Source organism: Aquarana catesbeiana, linkage group LG02 (assembly GCF_042186555.1).
Source record: "Aquarana catesbeiana isolate 2022-GZ linkage group LG02, ASM4218655v1, whole genome shotgun sequence".
Taxonomy (NCBI): domain Eukaryota; kingdom Metazoa; phylum Chordata; class Amphibia; order Anura; family Ranidae; genus Aquarana; species Aquarana catesbeiana.
In genome coordinates, this window is record NC_133325.1 from 450,276,566 (window position 1) to 450,294,213 (window position 17,648).

A 17,648-nucleotide genomic window follows, 5' to 3' on the forward strand; every position below is an offset into this window, starting at 1 on the left:
TACAGTTACAATACAATCAAACAGGAGAGGGTTAAGAGGGCCCTGCTGATGGAAGATTTAAAAGTTCAGTTGTTAGGTGGATGTATGATAGGTTTCTCTAAAGAGATGAGTTTTCAGGGATTGCCTAAAGGTGGCCAAAGTAGGAGATAGCCAGACAGATTGAGGTAGAGAGTTACAAAGGATGGAAGAGGCTCTGGAGAAGTCCTGGAAACAAGCATGGGAGGAAGAGACTAGAGAGCTAGAAAGCAAAAGGTCTTGGAAGGAGCAGAGAAGATGGTTTTAGTGATATTTGGAGACAAGATTGATGATGTAGCTTGAAGCAGTGTTGTGCATAGCTTTGTATTTTAAATTTAATTAGCTGGGCAATCGGAAGCCAGTGGAGGGATTGGCAGAGAGGGGTGGCAAACAATGAGAGGTTGGTATGGTAGAAGTAAAAGATCATTGATTCTTTAAAGGCAAAAGGAGCGGAGAATCAAGCACCAAAAATATAGACACATTTACAATACTGTATATTAGAGCATCTACCATCAACAACAGTGTTAATTATCAATCATGGATGGTATGGGAATTGTACATGTGGATATTCCAAGCAGCAGTCAAATATATACATCACATAGAACAACAGATAAGCAACCTATAAGCACACTTTAAGGAGTAATTTCGGAGTTTCTTTTTTTTGTGTTTTTTTTTATATATTTAAATAAAACTGATTTTCTTTTATTTGGCTTAAAGCGTTTGTTAACCCCCCAAAAAAAGTAATTGGATCCTACTCCTTTATAGCATGGTATACAGCTTGTGCCCCCTGTAACACCTAAAAAACTTGGCTGATCCTGACAATTTCTGCCCTCCCCTATGCAAACTGACCACGGTGTATCATGACTGCTGAGCCTTGACACGTGGTCAGTTTATGTGTCTCCGTAATCCGCAGCCCTGCTCTCCTGTGTCTGTGTCCTCCTCCCCCCCTCCCTCCCTGCCTGTCAGCTCCCTGATCCTTCCTTCCTGCTCTAAAAATAACAGTGTTTTCCTTCTAAGTTCTTCCGGGAAATATAACAGTAATCTCCGCAGTGGGTGTCATTTATAAAAATATGATGTATAATAGCTTATTTCACATGACTCCTCCTCTCCTCGTCTCAGCTGGCGTTAGCGGGGGTTTCCCAGCACCTTCCCCTGCAGCTATCATATTGGGAGAGGAGACCAGCGGGCAGTCACCTGAGCGCCAAATGGCGCTTTGAAATAAGGAATTATACAGGAAATTTTTATAAATGACATCCACTGCGGAGCTTACTGTTATATAACAGATGGAACTAGAATGGGAAAAAAATTCACTTAACAAACACTTTAAGCAAACCCTGGTAATAAAAAATAAATGACAAATATTAATACATTTTTCTCACAAAGATACATTACTAAAGTGAAAGGAGAGAATCTTAAATTCATACCTGTACACCAATGGACGGACGCCATTTTCTCTGCCTCGCGACATTCTTAAGCTCCTCCCTCTTTACTATTGGTAGGGCTTTGCTAATCACAGTGGAAGGTTTGGGTGAAGTTCGCTGTTGGACAGTTGCCAAGTCCAAAGACAAATTTCTGGCCTTAGTTCCCTCTAGACTTTCACTAGAATTGCAATGGACCTTGCCATCTTTGGACCAAGGTAATCGTGTTGGCTCATTGTGCAGAAAGGTTTCATGTGTTGATTCTGTGCTACTTTGGGCTGTAACCGAGATGAGAGGCTTGGAAAGGAGCCTTGGTGGGATGGGTGGTGGGGCTTTACGGTAACTGAAGGCTGCAGCAAAATAAAATAACAGCATGTCAACATTATCAAACTTTAACTACGCATTTTTAAGTATGCAGGCACATAGATAAGTTAGCTTAGTTATTGGATTAAGAAGCTTTAAAAAAAAAAAAAACAGTAGGGTTTTTTTTTAACTCACGCTGTGACACACAAGAAATTGACAGGTACAAAATATATCAGTTGTATGGTGACTAGGGGGATTGTTAGCCTCTCAGATAAGTAACCACTGATATCAAGGATCATTTTACCTATCTGTAAGGGGGCATTCTTCCCACCAATGCATATATACCACCTTCTTGACCACCAATGCATCTACACCATCTCAAAACTGTACAATGTAGTTTTTTCCTTTAAACACCTCCATGGAAGGGGCTTGTGAGTATGCCCACATCTGTAGTATAACTTTTTAAGGTGGTGCTGAAATCGTTCATACTAATTTTGTTGTTGATGCCTCTACCCTGTTCACACCTGAGTGTATTGGAAACACGTGTGGAATTGCTTGTTTCTGTTCGTGTTTAAAAAAGATGCTAAAAACGCCCAAAACGCGCAACACACATTTGGGTGTCATTCATTTTAATGGCATCCCAAACGTACTATGGTAATAGGCATTTTATCACGTGACAAAATGCCCAAAAATGTGCAAAAATTTGCTATTCAAAAACGTGCCAAAATTGGATCAAAAAAAAAAAAAGGGTACAGAAGCTACGTTGGTGCGTTTCTGGAGGGTAGTGCAGCCCAATCCAGTGTCATGCCAAAAATGCCCAAAAGAATGCTTTTATAATCAAAAGCAAAAAATCAAAAGCAATAAAAATCAGTCCAGCAGCATAACAGTTCATGCCATTGCTGTTGTTTTTTCATTTTAATACAGTGATATAAGGATAGTGCGCATTGTAAACTATTTTATGGGCAATATCCATGTAATAAGCAGAGGATATGATCAATAAGGGAAAGATGTACAAAGAAAAAGAGAATGTTTGTACTCACCAATAAATCCTTTTTTTTCCAAGTTCATTGGGGGACACAGGATTCAAAGACATTTGGGTTATACTGCAATCTACTGTAAGGAAAGATTTGGACACTGACAAAAAAAAGTGACCAGCCTGCATTACTCCTCCCATTCCCAGCATGCCTCAGTTATGTAACAAAGCAGTGTCAAGTGAAAGACCATAAACAAAAAGGGATGGGACCAGTGTTCTTAAATGAACCTGAAGAAAGGGATTTTAAGAAATAATAGGGTAATTACAAAAATCCTGTTTTCTCGTGTAGGCAGTGGCTGCAAGTAGGTCCACACACAGTCCAAACTACATCCAGATAATATAGGAAAATCTTTATCTGATGTACTGGGGAACAGAAGAATGGATATTCAGACCTGATTGTAAAAAGGTCAGAATTTGTCCTAAGGAGTATATTTTGGCATGAAAGTTTCTTTACTCACACCGTGAAAAATATGCCTTCCAATGGTATATTTTCTGAGAAGTGAATTTTCAAAATTGTAATATTGTAGGAATCTCTGATTCATAGATGCCCCTGTACCTTAAGACCTGGGCTTTAACAGCCATGCCATTAAAGCCAAAAAACGTTAAGCAGAATGGTAAATCAAATCCTGGGACTAATCTGGTTGATCTGGAAAAGCCCACTGAGCATCTGTCAGGAGTCTGATCAGGTTGGAATGTCACATCTGCCTGGGCCATTCTGGAGTCAGGAGTATCACCGGAATGCCCCCATCCTAATCCTGCATACAAGATGAGGAAGGTGCTTTGGGGAGATAAGGCATAGATCAAATTGTACTGATCCCACAAAGCCACCAGAGCATCCACTGCTTTTTACAGAGAGTCTCTGCACCTGGAGACAAGGCTGTCCAATTGTTGTATCTGGAGGCCAGGAGCTCCATCTCCTGTGTCCCTCACCTGTGACACAGATTCTGGAGAACTTTGGAGTGTAGGGACCACTCCCCCTGTTTCAGCCACTGCCAGCTGAAGTAGACTCCTTGCCAACTATCCATGCCTGGGAAGTGAACAACAGGCAAAGCTGGTGAAACCTTTATATTTCTCCTAGTGTAGCAAGACTTCTGTATCCTGACTGACAGTTAATATGCACCACTGCCATGGCATTATCTGACTTGATCCTGATCAGGAAAATGTCTAGTCAAGATGCCCAAAGTTTAAGAAGGTCCAGAATATTACTTGAGAATGGGGATTTCTCCAACATCCAAGGTCCCTTGCATCATCAAGGTGTCTCCTCCTCATACTGTTAGGCTGAAGTCTGTTATGATGATCTTCCAAGAGATTCCCAACTGCAGAGCTGGATTAGTGAGCCACCAGTTAAAGAGGTCTGGAGTGAAACTGGGAAAATGAGACTGCCTTAAAAGAGGCTACCATTAGCCCCACAGGTGCCAACATGAACTAAAGAGTTTGAGTCTGGAAGTGGAGAGTTTTAGGTTTTCTGTGGAAGAAAAACTCTTGCTTGAGCTATGACCAGGGTAAGACCCAGATACTTTAGGTGATGAGTCAGATCCAACGCAGACTTTAAAGATTCAGAATCCAACCAAACCTTCTGAAGGTTTGAACCTCGTTGATGGCCAGGATCATCAACAATGCAACCCCAATCTCCCACAATAGGGATGCCCTGGGAATACAAGGCAAACACGGGGGGGGGGGGGGGGGGCACAGCAAAATTAGCAAAATGATGATGTTCTGAAATAAAAGAGGCATTCAAGTGTGCATCCTTGATTCCTACAGAAGCCAGAAAGTCTCCCTAATGAACGTAGGCTATCACAGTCCTGGTGAATTTAATATGAAACTTTTGGAGTTGTATGAGGACATTCAGGGCCTTGAGATCCATGAGAGGGCATATGCCCCTCTTGGTGTTGGAACTGTGAAAGGGTTGGCATAAATTCTTTGAAATCTTTCTGAAACAGAAATTAGGGTGGTAACTCTATGATCCAGAAGACCCACAAGACCTGCATGAAGGTATGTTAATCTGAGTAGTGACACTAGTGACACCGGAAGGTTAATGACACTAGAAGTAAGGTGGGGTTGGGAGCAGAACTATTATTTGTAGCCCTTTGAAATCACCTCCCTTACCCAAACATCTGAGATGCTGTCTGTCTAAATGTCCACAAAAGTTAACAAATTATTCCCACTTTGAAAATTGTGAGTTCCCCACCACATTGAAAGCACGTTTGGGAGATTTTGGAGCCCAGGGTTTGCAGTGAAATTGAGCTCCCAGCTTAGGCTTGGCCTTAGAGACTGCAGCCTATGAATAATAACTCTTCTTTGTCTCTGGAGAGGGATGATTCTTCTCAGGTTGAGGCCTAAGCTTCTTTTGCTAGGGTAGATGAGTACTTTTGATCAACAGAAGAAAAGGGTGTAATAATGACACCCACCAGTGTGATGTATGAAGTACTTACCTCAGCAAACACACAGCCTACTCTTTAATAAGTCTTCTAAGACTGGGTCACACCACAAGCTGTGCCACAGATCTGGACCTGGAAAGTGCTCTGTGAATAAAAACCAGACAGGTCTAGAAAGCCCCACAAGCAGAGGCCAATGCCTAAAGGTCACATTTAGGCCTGCTTTTCAATTATCAAGCTATTGCTGAGAATTAGACATGTGCACAGCGGAAAAATTTGTTTAGTTTGGTTTTGGATAGATTTGTTATGTTACTAATTTCATTTTATTATGGAATTTGTTTAGTTTTGTATCGTTTTCGTAAAATTTAGTGTAGTTTTCATTAAAATGTGTTTCATTTATTAATTTTCTAACAACTTCCAACTTTTCAGAATGATTAGAATTCGAATTGGTCGAGAAACAATCGACCAATTTGAATTCTGTGTGAAGAAATAGCTGGTTGTTAAGCAGTGGGCCGGGAAAACGGGTCCCCCCTAGTCCATACCAGGCCTTTTGGTTCTGGTATGGATTTTAAGGGGAACCCCAGGCCAAAATGTAAAAAATTACAGCTTGGGGTCCCCCCAAAATCTATACCAGACCCTTATCCGAGCATGCAGCCTGGCAGGTCAGGAAAGGGGGGGACGAGCGAGCACCCCCCTCCTGAAACATACCAGGCCACATGCCCTCAACATGGGGGGGTGGGACTTTCTGCGCCCTCACCCAAAGCACCCTATGCTGATGGGGACAAGGTCCTCTACCCAACAACCCTGGCCTGTAGTTGTTGGGGTCTGTGGGCAGGAGGCTTATCGGAATCTGGAAGCCCCATATCCTAAACCTCCCCCCCGTGTGAATGGGTATCGGGTGTCCAAAAAGGCGTCAAAAAGCAAGAAACAGTTTATGATAAATCCTTTATTAAAAGAAAAAAAATAGTGTCCCTCCATGTCCATCACGACGCCCGCCAACCCAAAAAATAGCAAAAAATTGAAAAAAAAAGCTTCACCTCCTAAGAGGCTACCCACGACTGCCCTCTCTTCGCTTTGACAGCTCTTATATAGGCAAGGGGCAGGGCCACTCGCCACTTGCCTATATAAGAACTGTCAAAGACAAGGCATACGGCAGGTAGCCTCTTAGGAGGCGGAGCATTTTTTGCTCTTTTCCTATTTTTCGGGCCGGCGGGCGTCGTTATGGTCTTTGAAGGGTACTATTTTTTTTTAAAGTTTAAAAAAGTCCTTTTTTAAAAAGGACTTCTCAAAAACAGTTTCCTGTGGTTTTAACTTTTTGACACTTTTTTTGGTGATTGGGTACAGGTACGATGTACCCAATATCCATTCACATAGGGGAGGAGGCCGGGATTTGGGGGCCCCCTTGATAAAGGGGCCTTCCAGATTCTGATAAGCCCTCTGCCCGCAGACCCCGACAACCACAGGCCAGGGTTGTCAAGAAGAGGCCTTGTCCCCATCAACATGGGGACAAGGTGCTTTGGGGGCGCAGAGCACCCACCCCTCCATGTTGAGGGCATGTGGCCTGGAATGGTTTAGGAGGGGGGGCGTTTGCTCTGCCAGGCTGCATGCTTGGATAAGGGTCTGGTATGGATTTTGGGGGGCCCACGCTGTTTATTTTTAAACTTGGGCATGGGGTTCCCCTTAGAATCCATACCAGACCCTGGTATGGACTGGGGGCGGGACCCTACCCCATATTTTAAACATTTTTCTATTGCTGGGCAATGCCAGCATTCTTTATCTTTACATTCATCTGCCAGTGGGGAAGCCCGCTAACAGATGATGACTCACGGTTGTTAAGGATGAGGCGGCCGGTTTCCTGGCCCGCTGCTTAACAACCAGCTATTTCTTCACACAGAATTCTAATCGGTCAATCATTTTTAAACTGATCCGAATTCTAATTCTGAAAAGTTGGAATATGTTAGAAAATGAATAAACAAAATTGTTTTTAATGGATTTCAACTAAAATCGTTGCTATTCCTTACTGTTTAATTCGGAGCTTCAGATACATCCGAATCTCCAAATAACCAAAAATTTGTCCGAATATGTATTCGGACCGAAATGAATTGCACGTCTTCTGAGAATACACTAATGCCCCGTACACACGGTCGGATTTTCCAACGGAAAATGTGTGATTGGACCTGGTTGTCGGAAATTCCTACCGTGTGTAGGCTCCATCACACATTTTCCATCAGATTTTCCGACACACAAATTTTGAGAGCAGGATATAAAATTTTCCGACAACAAAATCCGTTGTCGGAAATTCCGATCGTGTGTACACAAATCCGACGGACAAAGTGACACGCATGCTCAGAATAAATAAAGAGATGAAAGCTATTGGCCACTGCCCCAATTATAGTCCCGACGTACATGTTTTACGTCACCGCGTTCAGAATGATCGGATTTTCCGACAACTTTGTGTGACCATGTGTATGCAAGACAAGTTTGAGCCAACATCCGTTGGAAAAAATCATAGGATTTTGTTGTCGGAATGTCCGAACAAAGTCCGACCGTGTGTACGGGGCATAACAGTGTATTAGCTACTAGGCAGATAGTTGCATAGGAGACCAGCTCAAGCAGCAGGTAGATGAAGTCTTGACTGAAGAAAAATATTATCTTGAACAAAAAAGTAAAAAAGAGAAAAAGTTGCTAGTAAAATTGTTAAAACTTTCCCAGTGGAGAAAAGACATCCATCCTCCTGGGACACCAGCAAAACCATGGCATACTGGGAGAATATAGCAGACCAGTCACTGTCTTTTTTTTTTTACCTGTGTAAAGATTCTCCTGTAGGTAGCATTTTAACCCAAATGTCTCTGAATCCTATGTCCTTCCATATCATTGACCCCATTAAGCATACAGCAAGTGATTTTAGAATTTAGAACTAGTCAGTAACTCTTAAAGCACTAAAGTCATTGGCTCAGCATTATATAAAGATAATCTACAGCTGACAACAATATCAGCGGACATATAGTTTTCCTAGCACACGTTTCTGTGTAACACTAACCTTTTACTGAAAATGCTAATTGTTTGGCTTTAATGCCAAGCCACTGGCTTCAGCGCATTCTAGGTCACTGATCGGGAACAAGTTTGCAGACCAGGGATATCAGAGAAAAGCCAGGCGTTCTTATTTTCATGTTAAAAGCCAGCAACTAAAAAATTATAGAAGAGGGCTAGCATGACAGCCAGAAATGGCAGCCTCTATTTTTTCCCATTAGGTTTCCTTTAAAATATAGAAATAGAAAAATGTTTGTTTTAGTTTTGGTACAGTGGAGAGGGTTTAGAACATCTTTAATGCGTCTGTGGCCTCATTAGGGAAGGTCACTCTTTTTTTTTTTGTTCTAGCGAAATTCGAGAGAGTCAAAGAAAATCCAAAATTTTGAGAGGTCACCAGAACAAAAATAGAGGGGAAACCTTCCAATGAGGACTCTAGTTCTGATTACTCTGCAGATTACCAGGGATTTCCCTCACTTTGAAGAGTTTTCCTCTCACTTCCTGTTGTAGCTATGGGACTGAAATTCAAGAAAAATCCATCAATAAGACACAGACAAACTGTCAAAAAAAAAGAAAAAAAATGACAGGGTTTTTTAACCCTCCTGTACACTATCCAAAATGAAAATAAAAGTTTGGGCTTTAATTCCACAAAAAACTTACCTGAAACAGTATTTACTTTTTTCCTTGTTTATACTTTTGACTGTTCTTACAATGTTGTGTCTGAACATCATTCCGAAGATATTCTCATTATGAATTTTGAATTCATTAACCATGGCTTTATAACTATGACAATGACACAAGTGAATACTTACAAGGGAATAAAAAAAAAAAAGGCTACTAAGACCTTGCAAGTGTTTTATCCTATTTCAAGAAGGATTTCTCCACTTTTTATGCCTGTTGGCCATGAGGCAATAACAATATACACTATATTGTCAAAATTATTGGGACGTCTGCCTTTACATGCACATGAACCTTAATGGCATCCCAGTTTTAGTTTATAGGGTTCAATATCGAGTTGGCCCACCCTTTGCAGCTATAACAGCTTCAACTCTTCTGGGAAAGCTGCCCACAAGGCACAAAGCAAGGTCCATAAAGACATAAATGAGCGAGTTTAGGGTGGAGGAACTTGACTGGCCTGCACAGAGTCCTGACCTCAACCCGATAGAACACCTTTGTGATGAATTAGTGCAGAGACTGCGAGCCAGGCCTTCTTGTGGAATATCAGTGCCTGATCTCACAAATGCGCTTATGAAAGAATGGCCAAACATTCTCATAGACACACTCCTAAACCTTGTGAACAGACTTCCCAGAAGAGTTGAAGCTGTTATAGCTGCAAAGGGTGGGCCAATTCAATATTGAACCCTACAGACTTATGCCCCGTACACACGGTCGGACTTTGTTCGGACATTCCGACAACAAAATCCTAGGATTTTTTCTGACGGATGTTGGCTCAAACTTGTCTCGCATACACACGGTCACACAAAGTTGTCGGAAAATCCGATCGTTCTAAACGCGGTGACGTAAAGCACGTACGTTGGGACTATAAACGGGGCAGTGGCCTATAGCTTTCATCTCTTTATTTATTCTGAGCATGCGTGGCACTTTGTCCGTCGGATTTGTGTACACACGATCGGAATTTCCGATAACGGATTTTGTTGTCGGAAAATTTTATATCCTGCTGTCAAACTTTGTGTGTCGGAAAATCCGATGGAAAATGTGTGATGAAGCCTACACACGGTCGGAATTTCCGACAACAAGGTCCTATCTCATATTTTCCGTCGGAAAATCCGACCGTGTGTTCGGGGCATAGGACTGGGATGCCATTGAAGTTCATGGGTGTGTAAAGGCAGGTGTCCCAATACCTTTGACAATATAGTGTATATTAACTTTAACAGCCTATTTAACAACAAATTAATCTGCCAAGATTTAGTGAATAGCCTAAATGAATACTAATATAAAATTAATACTTTAAGTTTTACAGAAAGTCATTATTGCATACCAGCACTTACAAATTTAAGTCTTCCAGCTCAGATGTACAAATTCTTCAATTTTTTATTTCAATTTTATTAAAGGAGGTGCAGATAATTAAAACAGTCATATACTGTAAGTAAAACGATATTAAAATGCAAATGGAATGTCACTTAGAACAGGGAGCAAAAGCATATGCATCTATATATAGTAGAAAGCATAGTGCAATGGGAGTTATTTACTAAAGGCAAATTCACTTTGCACTACAAGTGCACTGCAAATGGCCTTGAAAGTGCACTTGGAAGTGCAGTTGCTGTAGCTCTGAGGGGAAGATTTGAAATGAGGGGAAGCACTGCTGATTTTATCATCCAATCATGTGCAAGTTTAAATGCTGTTTTTTATTTTCCTTGCATGTCCTCCTCGGATCTACAGCGACTTTCAGTGCACTTGGAAGTGTAAAGTGCAAAGTGGAGTTGCCTTTAGTAAATAACCCCCAATGCCTCATTAAACATTGGGTTGTCTTAGAATGCCTTTTCTTCCTTAGTCTCATCCCTCATTTCTAACCCTTTAGGTGTTTTAGGAAAGAGATGGGTTAACTCATGAATGTTATTTTAAAGCTATAGTGACGTAGGACCAAGAGAGCTTTTGCATAACTGCTTTATCAGGTCAGCTCAGGGAGAGGTGGATGTTAGCTACTGTGGAAAAGTATGATCCTGTGCTGTTGATGGTCAATTAGGGTGTGTCGAAGCAAAAAGGAATTAAAAGAGAGAGTAAAAATTAGGATAAAAAGATAAACTTTGATCAGAGTGGGAGGAGTCCTATCACTGGCATATGGGTAAGACCCAGAAAAAGAGGGGAAGACAGAGGGCTAAAAAAAAAAAAATGGAAATGAAAGATGAGAATTAGGGTAAGAGGGGGAAAGAAGTAGGACAGAATGGGGAGGTGGAATGAGAGTGGAAAGTAGAGGGGCAACGAGGGGTTGGTTGGAATGCAAAAGAGAATTCTGTGTTTAAGAAGGTCTTGAGATCTTCAACCATAGGAGCAGAAGGAAACACTTTGGGAGCATGAGCTTATTATTATCTCTCCTAGAAGGAAAGAAAAAAGTAGGGAGGCTCTAAATTCTGGTTTGTTTTATCTCTTTATAGGATTTTGAGAGTTTGAAGTTTCTCCATGGAGGTTGTGTTGTAACTGCTGGGATAGTGTTTGACCTATTCCATATAGAAGTATAGAAGACTAAGTTTATCTCATGTATTCATTCCTGTATGGAGGGAGGAAGACTGGATTTGTGGTGTAGGAGGACTAGAACTTTATGTTTTGAGTAAAAGGTATACTTCAAGATGTGTGTAATCAGGTTTCAGATCTCAAACTAGTAGGACTGAATTAAAGAGCAGTCCCACAAGATATTAATAGGGGATCCTTTTTCTTCAAGGCTGACCTCCAGCAAAGTGCTAAATGCATATATATATATATATATATATATATATATATATATATATATATATATATATATATATATAATTTATCAAAAAAAAATGAAATTCTTTTAAGCCAGGCTTGGGATTCAGACATTCCTGCCAGACAGCATAGTAAAATCTTGAACACAGATGCAGTTAAACAGTACAGCTTGGTCAATGATGGTCCAGACTACTGATTAGACAGTCAAGGAACATAATCACACTTGTTAGTTAGATCTTTCTTGTGCTCTATCACAGTAAACATATTCCCAGTGTTAGGCTAACAGTTCTATGCACAGCAAAAAGGTCTGATTGGTTCAGACCCCCTGATAGTACATCTCTCACATTTCTGCTGTGCTGTGAATTACAGGAAACAACAGGTCAGACCAAGGGTACACGGTTAACTGTATTTACACACATATTTATTTCAAGTGAACACTGAACTGGATTAAATGCTGTTTATTGGAGGATAGAGTTCAGCTTTAAGTTACTCCTGTGAATTACTGTACATTTATACGACTGTCTAATCATATGTAATTTGACAGTTTTAAAATAGGGTGATCATCAATTGTGTGAATGAATGTAAAAAAATGCTATTTTATCTTTGCTGTCCTAGGCAACAGATAATATATGGTTTTTGCTAACCAAGTTGAAAGGAAGATGTTTGTAATTATACCCCTTTTATTTATATATCTTCCTTTCACCAAGGAAGGTACAAAGGTGAACTGGTTCATAGTAATATAGCAAACAAAATAAAAAGGCAATTTGAGCAAAGCAGCTGTGTCACTGAGCACAGCTTGTTAAAAATACCAAGAAAAAGGACCTTCAATCCGACTGCTCTAGTGCTGTACTTTTCTTCAAATGTAAACCTTTTTTCATGATCAAAAACACACTGAAAAAAATACAATATCTCTAAAGGTTCTGTTGCTTTTTTCTTTATAAAGTTTGTACTTTTTCCTTTTTTTTTCATGTGGTATCCTCTCAATAATACAATCATTGCCCTTGTGTGGCTCCAAGAGAGGGAACCATGGTTGTCAGCTAGGCTTGACTTCAAAAATGTCTTCTTCTCTTCTCCATTACAGGTGAAGGGTGATTAGTAGTTTAGAAAAGAAAGGTAACGTTGTTTGTGCTTTCAGTTCAGGTCACTGCATTTCTAGTAAGAAAAACATGTTTGTACTAATTCTGGGCAAAGTGATGGTGTTTTGACAAAGAGCCCCCACCCAACTCATTTAGGTTCACCTTCCCATTGCTCTCTTGCCATTCTTTTTTCTGTTGCATCCAATACTAAACCCCCAGTGTCGGCTGGTGTCAGACAATAGGTGGAGCTGTGATGTCACTTTCTCAGTCATGTGGCAATGCCCAGGCCTTGTGATTGGCTCCTATACTCAAACAATGTAACATAGGAGAAGGTCAAATTTTCCCCATAGATGAAAGCACTAGTCATTTTGCCAGCTGAAGTAGGTGAAAAGAGTAGCAGGGGAGGGTTGCCAAAGTGTGTATCAGTGGGTGTAATGGATCCCTTTGCACAGGCACTGATACTTTGGCCTGAATTTAAAGCCTGGCTTCAGTCAAGCAAAAAACATGCATTTTGTTTTGGGTAGACAAAGTTAGCACCTCTATCAGGTTTTATTTTTGTCTGTGTCCCTACTGGTGAGATTTCATCTCACTTCCTGTCAGGACAAGGGATTTGTTATTGAAATAATTTATGGATGGGAAAGGACTACTTTTTGAATTGTAAGAGAGATAGCTAGCAAAATGAAAACTTAGTGGGAGGTTGTTCCGCCCATCTATTCTCACCTTCCTCGAGGCTGTATATTGCTATTGCTCTAGCATTGAATCCATGTACTCGGCTGCAAGTAATGGTGCTCTCTTTATAACAAAGGATTTGGTTTATTTTTCTCACTTATAGTTTATTTAGTTTATTTAATTGTATTAGAATTATAATAAAAGCAAAGTTTTAGAATTCAGTGGGGTTGATGTGTGGTGAGGAAAGCACATCACCCTCACAGTTAAAAGTCAGTTATGATAGCCACTTCAATGCCAGTTTTCACCTCCCTCTTATCCTAACAAGTTTATTTGAACACTGGTATTTGGTTGCCAGCAGGACTTCAAGTGATCATGTCAGCACATGGTGCACTCAAAGAATAACGTGTAAAAGAACATTCTCTATACTTACCTTTCCGGTACCGGTGTGCTGAAACACTACTGTTTCGGTCCTCCCTGGTCACACAAATATTCTGTACCTATGTGTGTTGAGAATACCTGCTCCCCTACCACACACTGTGGTTCACTACAGGACATAACAGCTGACATACAGCTGACATATGAGCCAACAGGAGGAACCACAGCATGCCTTGGAGTTAACAGGCATTTGACCTATCCAAAGTGTCAAAACCCTACTGAGGCTGGGAAGCACTTGTATAATCTCCTTGTGTAATCTGCAGAACTGAGCTATTAGTTTATAAGCTCAAGCCCTGCTCTGCATTCTTTTCTGAATTAAAGTTATAATTCTACTTATTTACTGTTATATGTGAATATTTTTTTGTATTAACACTTTTTTTTCGCCTTGGGTGCCAGAGGACTATATCTGGTAAGTTGCAATATGGTACTTTTTGTTCTTCAGTTTAGTTTTAGACACGAAGACTAGTTAATGCATGTAGGTGATAAGCTGGGATATCCCACGTTGTCTTTGAGGTAAATACAATGAACAATTGGTTAGTTTTAAATAATCTTGACATACTAGATCAACAAAAGTTAATCACAGCAGGTATTGTGAACTGAGGAATAAAATGCTGAACTGCTGGTAGATCGGAGACAATGTACTGCACATTTAAACATCAAGACATCAATATGCATGCAAACACTTCCTGACTCTCCTAATGAGAATTAGTTATATGGTAATAAGGGATGAATTAGAGCCGAGACTGCGAACCAGACCTTTTCGTCCACATCAGTGCATAACCTCACAAATGTGGTTCTGGAAGAATGGTCAAACATTCCCATAGACACACTCCTAAACCTTGTGGACAGCCTTCCTAGAAGAGTTGAAGCTGTCATAGCTGCAAAGGGTGGGCCAACTCAATACTGAACCCTACAAACTGAGACTGGGATGCCAGTAGCCTCCCTGACGGTATTCCCGAGTGTGGCTCGGGGTTAAATTTCAGCACCATTAGCAGTAACCCCAAGCCAAACTCGAGATTACATCTCAGGATCCTGGTGCAGGTTACTTACCTTGTCCCCAGGATCCTGCGATGTCCCCCGCGCTGTATGCGGGCTCTGTCCTCTGCCCAAAGCCTCTCTGTGCCGGGCTCCATTCCCTGCGAGTGTCGTGACGCACAGGGGCGGAGCCTGGTGGCAAATTCAAAAAATGTAAAAATCATAACACATACAGTACTATAATCTTACAGATTACAGTACTGTATGAAATCATTTCACTTCCCTTTTGTCCCCAATGCTTTGGCCCATGCCCTTTATATTATATATACTGTTCTTTCTGCCTGGAAACTTGAGATTGTCCATAGCAACCAAAAAGTGTCCCTTTACGTCAAGAGTGGCTTTAGACCAGCTAGTAAACAGCGATAGTAAATTAGAACACTTGCAGAATGGAGTGATAGCAAATCGTGGAGAAATTTATTTTATTATATTATTTTTTTTTAATTATTTATATTTATTTATTACACAATAATTTATGATTTTGTGTTTCAAACTTCATCATACCCGGGATATCTACTAGACTCTTGGTGGACAGATCTAAGAAGATCTAAGATCTAAGATTATTGCTAAGAATTACAGACCTACAATATAAAAGCCAAATTTCTATGCAAAATAATTGTATCGCTTTGAGACGCAAAAATCTGAAATAATCATACCGCCAGGGAGGTTAAAGTTCACGTGCGTGTAAAGGTAGGCGTCCCAATACTTTTGGTAATATAGTGTATGTTGTAACAGCCACTGGTAATCTACCTAGGAATCTTGTATGACAGGGTAACAACACAGTAACCCCAATGAGAGGCTGAGCATTGTTACCCTAGAACAGAAAGACCTTGACAAAAGTCAAGATTACTATGTATTATTTTAATGATGACTGTAGATTTAAAACTGTAAAAATTAATTTTGTTTTCACATCAACATGTTGACGCGTATACTGTATGTTTTATTTAAGCCAGTGCAATTGTTTACATTTGCTTTAAGCCATATTTTACCCAGAGGTGGACTCTGGCTAACAGAAATTAGAAAGGTGAACTTGGCCCGATGAGATCTGTCTTGCAATGTTTGACATTCGTTATGTTCATTTAAGTGGAACTGTAGGCAAACAGCTATTCACAGTTGAAACACAATTGTGTGAGCTGCCTTACCTGACAAAAGATATAAAGTACAGCAAAGCTTTTTTAATAGTAATATGGATCTGTGCTCTCAGGACCCTGCACAGTAGAACACAGACTGCAAAAGATTAATAAGAGAATAATACACTGCTCATGGACATTCAGAGAGCCTGAAAGAAACATTTACAATAGACCATAGAATATCATATTATATCTGCCAGGCAAACAACAGTGATATAGACAATAACTAAACTTTCCGGTATACACTGCATTAAGAAATGCGGTAAAATACTGCATAGCGTTTTTTAATTTTTTTTGGCATTTCCAAGAAAACACTTCCGAAATATGTGGTATTTATCTTATGGAACCATGCGGTATTTTATCTCATGTGATATCCAGTGAGATGGATACAGTGGAGAAGCGTTAGAATCACTGTTAGTTTTTTTTTTTTTTTTTTGCCAATAAAGAGGTAAACTGGTTTAAACTGTAGAAATAAATAAAATCACTAAGTCAATGCAGCATATGTAACAATACAAAAGAAAAAAGGTGACTAGAATATCAGTCAAAGGGAAGCTGCTTTCACAGGACAAACGTGGTGTATCGAAAACAACAAAGTTCAATTAAGTAAATACAAAATATCTTTAAAAATGTCAAATATTGAATGAAAATAGTATCAGAAATCACACACATGTATAAATACCCTTTTTCCACCAATAAAAGACACAGCATTGTCTTTTTTATTGGTAGAAGAAGGGTATTTAAATATGTATGTGACATATATTTTATACGGTTTTCTTTCAATATTTTACATTTATAAAGATATTTTGTATTTACTTTAAGTATAACTAAACGAAAAACATTTTTTTTTGTTTGTTTTTATTAATTAGGTTTTTATTGTTGTCTGTGCCTTCATAGGGAGATTCACCCTCTCTATTTGTTCTGTTTGCCATTATCATTGAAAGTGAAATTAACAGAAAATCACAAATGTTGGTTTGTCCCCAGAAAAGTAATAGAGGGGAAATTTTTCAACGGGGACACTAGTTCTGGTGACCTGGGGGACCCCAAGGGATTCCCTTAGTTTGCAGGGATTTCCTCTCACTTACTGTTTTGGCAATGGGACAGGAAGTGAAGGTAAATATCCCCAATGGGACGCATACATATGTTCTAACAAGGTATTAGACTATTGTGATATGCATGTACATTGTATTATGTTTGGAGTGATTGAGAGTTTTTTTTTGCAGCAAACGACATATAAACAGTATCTCACAAAAGTGAGTACACCCCTCACATTTTTGTAAATATTTTATTATATCTTTTTATGTGACAACAGTGAAAAAATGACACTTTGCTACAATGTAAAGTAGTGAGTTTACAGCTTGTATAACAGTGTAAATTTGCTGTCCCCTCAAAATAACACACAGCCATTAATATCTAAACTGCTGGCAACAAAAGTGAGTACACTCCTAAGTGAAAATGTCCAAATTGGGCCCAATTAGCTATTTTCCCTCCCTGGTGTTATGTGACTCATTAGTGGTACAAGGTCTCAGGTGTGAATTGGGAGCAGGTGTGTTAAATTTGGTGTTATTACTCTCACTCTCTCATACTGGTCACTGGAAGCTCAACATGGCACCTCATGGCAAAGAACTCTGAGGATCTGAAAAAAAGAATTGTTGCTCTACATAAGATGGTCTAGGCTATAAGAAGATTACCAAGACCCTGAAACTGAGCTGCAG

At 39.9% G+C, this 17,648-nt stretch overlaps 1 protein-coding gene across 6 annotated transcripts in view; it reads right to left on the reverse strand.

Moving 5' to 3' along the window:
• Positions 1-17,648, reverse strand: part of DLGAP3 (DLG associated protein 3) — a 623,552-nt gene that overhangs the window by 129,628 nt on the left and 476,276 nt on the right. For all 6 annotated transcript variants that reach the window (XM_073615583.1, XM_073615577.1, XM_073615578.1 and 3 more), the window contains one exon: positions 1,440-1,783. In XM_073615583.1, the coding sequence (XP_073471684.1) occupies positions 1,440-1,783 (344 nt within the window). The remainder of the gene's footprint in view (positions 1-1,439; positions 1,784-17,648) is intronic.